Source organism: Sinocyclocheilus anshuiensis, unplaced genomic scaffold (assembly GCF_001515605.1).
Source record: "Sinocyclocheilus anshuiensis isolate Anshui unplaced genomic scaffold, SAMN03320099.WGS_v1.1 scaffold207, whole genome shotgun sequence".
Taxonomy (NCBI): domain Eukaryota; kingdom Metazoa; phylum Chordata; class Actinopteri; order Cypriniformes; family Cyprinidae; genus Sinocyclocheilus; species Sinocyclocheilus anshuiensis.
This window is the reverse complement of record NW_015551045.1, coordinates 1229650-1234731: the sequence shown is the minus strand read 5'-3', so window position 1 is coordinate 1234731 and position 5082 is coordinate 1229650. Positions and strand designations below refer to the sequence as shown.

At 38.5% G+C, this 5082-nt stretch overlaps 1 protein-coding gene across 1 annotated transcript in view; it reads left to right on the top strand.

The window, feature by feature from the left end:
- Nucleotides 1-4879, top strand: part of LOC107661675 (gamma-aminobutyric acid receptor subunit alpha-6-like) — a 24215-nt gene extending 19336 nt beyond the window's left edge. Inside the window, exon 10 of the mRNA XM_016451387.1 lies at nt 3238-4879. Within this exon, the coding sequence (XP_016306873.1) occupies nt 3238-3247 (10 nt within the window). The 3' untranslated portion in view covers nt 3248-4879. The remainder of the gene's footprint in view (nt 1-3237) is intronic.
- The last annotated feature ends 203 nt before the right edge of the window (nt 4880-5082 follow it).

Here is a 5082-nt window from a genome sequence, read left to right as displayed (position 1 = left end):
GCTTAATTACTACTAATAAATGGCTAATATTCTAGTAATATGCATGCTAATAACCAACTAGTTAAGAGACCCTAAAATAAAGTGTTACCAAAATGTTTAAGTGTTGCTGTGCTGAAATGTTTTTTGAAAACTGAGTCATTGTTTTCATAATATTCTAGACATAAATAGTGTAAAAGTCTAATTTGGTCATGTGAAAGACTTTTGTTCCAAGAAGTTTATTTACATTTGGCTTTTCGCTCACAAACTGAACGTGGGTCAGATTTTCCCTGTCCTCATGTCACCTTTCTCTTCTCAAATCCAGAGGGGAAAAAAATGAAAGAAAAGGCCTCAAAGCCTCCATGAAAGCGCTGCCACAGGACAAAGGGAAAATATGAGATATCTCCTCTCTCTCAGTGTGTCTGACACAGAAATCGTAGTGGGCACTGCCAGCCTGCCGGTGGCTGTTTAATGAATAGTTCATTCAGGAGCAGACATTAAGGCTGGCTGGTGTGTATGCGGCAGTTTCACAGAAGCTACCTGCGGGTGATAAGCTCTTCGCTTTATTGCCCACTGGAGTGCCTGACACTTTCCTCATAAATCAAAGGCAATAAATGTCAGAGCAACCCAAAATCCCCCATTTTCCCATCTTCACGCACGCCTTTGCCATAACTTCGGTGTAATGATCATTCAATTACTGCCCATCTACGATATGTCAGGAAATGTTGGATGTGAGAACCAGAGACCCAGATTTATCATATCTTTATGGGTTCACACTCACATAGCACAGTCTGAGGTACTGTAGTAGATAGATGTTTGTATGTATGTGTTTCTGAATGCATTTGTTACATATGTCTTTCCAGGGCATCCAATTGATTGATTGATTGATTGATTGATTGAAAGTATATATTGATATCTTTTAAGTGCTTATGGTACTTACTCTTGTGTTTATGTATTTATTTATTTTGAGCGCCATACTAACATGATTTATCTGTAATAAAGAATATATTATGCCGTGGCTGGATCTTCCATTTGGACAATGATCCAAAACAAACATCAAAAATGGGTCACTGAGCACAAAATGAAGGTTCTGCCATGGCAATTCCAGTCCATCCCCTGGCCTGAGCCCTATAGAAAATGAGTGGAGTGAACTGAAGAGGAGAACAGGGATTAAAGTTTTCCATCGCTACGACTGGAAAAAATGAGGAGAAAAGAAACGTAGCGCATTGCTGTTGTTGTTGTTCTGCCGGCACACCAAAAATCATCCCCGCCACGGCTGCAGCTTCTCGGTGACACAGAGCAGGACTTTCAATTTCGGCACGGGATTGCGGCTATTAATAATAAATCTACTCATTCCCGCAGGTTCCGCGCTTATAAAGTGATGATAGGTGACAGAACGTATCATTTGCTGTGCTTTTGAGTCTTGCTTATTTCAAGTGAAAGATAACTCACGTGCGCGCTCTCTTACAGACCATTTTCTGTGCACCCACAGATCGCGATAAACTGAGAGTGACAGCTTTTAACGATTATTAAGGGAGTTTGCAAATGTGATATTGATTTAATACAACAGTTCAATAAACAAGAAGTTAATATTAAGTGACTTACGTTGTCTGACTATAACACTACTGCCTGATTTTGCTCTATTTTGTCAACGAAAATAGTTCCTAATAAAGTAACAGCTCAGCTGCTGCGCATCTCTGAAAGCAAACACAGCGGTGTTTCATTCATGTATGAAAGTGCGTGTTTAAACGAATCTAGTGAGTCACTGATTCATGATTACCCATTCATAAAGACAGTCACTTGCTTCGTTCCTGAATGAATCAGCCATTTGAACGAATCAATTGAATGAATGATTCAGTGATAAAATCAGTGACTTGTCGCCACCTGCTGGCGGATTTAGTTTCATTTTTAACATATAATTTCAGTTATTTAAATCATTTAATATTTCTATATTCAAAATTGTATATTTAAAACATTAATCTCAACATGAATTTAATTGCACTCATGCCACCACTGAGCCTCATTAAACGTCTAAAAAAAAGTACCTACAAGTCACTTTCGTGTTCTTCTGTGCCACCTCTGTAGTACAAATTATTTTTTTATTAATACAATTTTTTTTTTTATTTGACATAGATGATGACATACTTTTAATAAAATTAGAAAAATGCCATTACAAAGGTAAAAAGAAAACACCCCTCTAAATCACTTTGAGTCCAATATCACCTGGTATTAGGAAGGCTAATTTTTGATCAGAATATTTTATTATTGATCAGAAGGTGCTCCTATATTTTTTTAATTAGGAGGACAAGTGCTCCTAATTACAAGAAGAAAAAAATTGCTCTTTTTTTTTTTTGCTTTAACCCCTGGTAGAAGCACCAACATGCACCTCCGAATGATCTGGAAAGATTTTGTCTCCGATCTCTTGCCAGGTGTTCTCCAACCTCATTATAGGAGAAGACTTAGAGCTGTTATCTCTGATATCTGTTTTGGTAAAAGCACTATATAAATAAAGGTGACTTGTTATCCTGGCAAATGGCAGTTGCCAAAAAGTATTGAATAAACATGTATTGGAGAAAAATATCAGGTCTGTCCATGCTGGTGTCCCTCAGGGTTTGATTTTGGGATCTAGTGTCTAAGAGCTGAGTAATTCATCAGATTTCTCAGCAGATTTCTTAGTCTTGCTGGATCAATACAGGAACTAAATCATATTTTATATTCAGGAGAGTATCTATCTGTCTATCTATCTATCTATCTATCTATCTATCATCCACACAGGATTCTCCCATTGTCACTCTGCTATAACTGCAAAAATCAGGTCTGCTGCAAATAGAGTCTATATCCGAAACCTGTCAACACAAATAAGCAAATCTATGGCTGTATTCTGAAGATAAATAAGAAACCTTCTCAGCCATATACTGGATAGGCCTTTTGCTTTGTTGATGAACTCTAGACAATGTGATGTAAAATCAATGTTATGTGGAGAATAAAAGCTGACATTCAGTCACAGTTATTTTCAAGCCATATCAAATGTGAAATGTGGTTAAAAGCCGTGTTTTAAACTGTTAACCTGTTATCTCAGTTAAAATGTTATGTTTATGCATTAGTGATGTGTTAGCAAAGACCGTCATATTTGTTAGCCCATAGCTTCATTCATGTGAATCTTGTTATTTACACTTGGTGCTTGAAATCCCTGCCTTTTCCCCTTTTATGCTTATTCTCTCTCTCTCTCTCTCTCTCTCTCTCTCTCTCTCTCTCTTTCAGGGAAGTGTGAGCCCTGTTAGAAATCACAGAGAAAGGGGGCTGAAGACATGGTCATCTAATAAACTGGCGAATGCATAGATGGATGGATGGAAGAAAGGATGGCTGAGAGACACATTCAGGGTCTTCTGCTGAAGATGTAACTGTGATTGTGCTGAGAGGGGACAATGTTGACTCTTCTTCACCTTTGCCCCCTCCCTCTCTTTCAGCCTGATAGCATGTATTGTCCTCTCATCGCTCTGGCATGAAACTCTCCGACTGCAGAATGATTTTCCTCCTCCCTAAAGACAGTCAAGGTGCAATGGCACTTGTGGCACTCTTGTTTTGACACTGTCACATAATTACACACTCAACATTCTCCCTTCATACAAAATAATAATAATAAAAATAAAAAACTCTGCAGACACTCGCAATAATGTGCAGGTAATACTTTTCCAGCAATTGCAAGCCTTATAGCAGCCATGTCACTTTTACCCTGAAAAGAAGCAGCAAGCAACACTAAACTAAATTTAAAGCCATCCTTTGCCATAACAGCTTGAGTCGATTTTTGAAGGAATACAAGTGTGTAGCGAGATGAACCATTCTACATTAAGTATTATTATTATTATTATTATTATTATTATTCATAAGTTACATTTGGTCTTGTAATTGTCCAAACCATTACAGATCCTCCAGTGTGCTGAGACATGCATGATGGTTATGAGGTACACAATGGATTTTAGGGCCTGATACGGTACTTTTTGGAATTTAGTAACAACTCGGTCAGGTGTCGATTTTGTCCATCTGTGCCTAAGGGAATTTTCATTTGCACTATATTTGAAAGTGCATGCACTTACTGTACAGTTTACTTACACAACAAACTACTGAATAAAATAACGTAACTACGAGTTTAGGTTTAGTTTACGGTTAGTACCTAGTTATTACACAGTTATTACAATGACTTTGTATGTAAATGCATAACAGGAAGTGCTGGATTTTCCTCTTGGCACATTGAATACTTTTGCAGTTTAAGCAGCTGATGCACCTGCAATTTGTTTAGCCTCCTTTACCTCTATCTCTATTGCTTACAAATACTGCTAACTGACAGTCGGCCTAATGTGACTCATCTTTGCAACGGCATTTATAGTTGCGGTTTATTTTCAGAGTTAAGGCACTTTATTTATTGTGGCGTTTCCATTATTTGGTCCACTTCCTCTACACAACCGCAAACGGTTCTAGTCTTTCCAGACACTGGAGTCCACCTGGGGCAAAGAATGCGTGCTATCTTCAGACAGTTGCTGTTTTCTTGAATCATTTTGTCCCGCTCTTTTCGCTTCATTGAACTGATGGGGGTCTTTCAGGAGAGAGTTCCTTTAGAACTCTCTGCCGTTTTGGACAAAGGCAGCCCTCCTGGGGAAACTATGATTGTGAACAGTATGTGTCTCAAATGCACTGACTTATTTACACACTTGTAAAAAAACACACTGACACACTCACTCCTACAGATATGCCCTTTTCAAGGGTGCATTAGCAGATTCAGTGCTGCTGTTTTTTTTGCCATTGATAAATTGTTCTTCTTATATAAGGTGCTATTATAATTGAAGATGATTTATTTGTTGGCCTCCATCAAAGCATATTATAAAATTTATATTTAAAAACGTCGCCATCCAAGCCAGCGTTGGCATGCTCTGTGTGTGTGTGTGTGTGTGTGTAGAGAGAGAGGGAGTGGGGAGTGCAAACCGGGACACACAGGCTGTGTCAGTTTGAATGAAAATTGTGAATGCACTCCGCTTCCTTCTCCTCCCCCTCTCCCCCTCTCTCTCTCTCTCTCTCTCTCTTTCAGGGAAGTGTGAGCCCTGTTAGAAATCA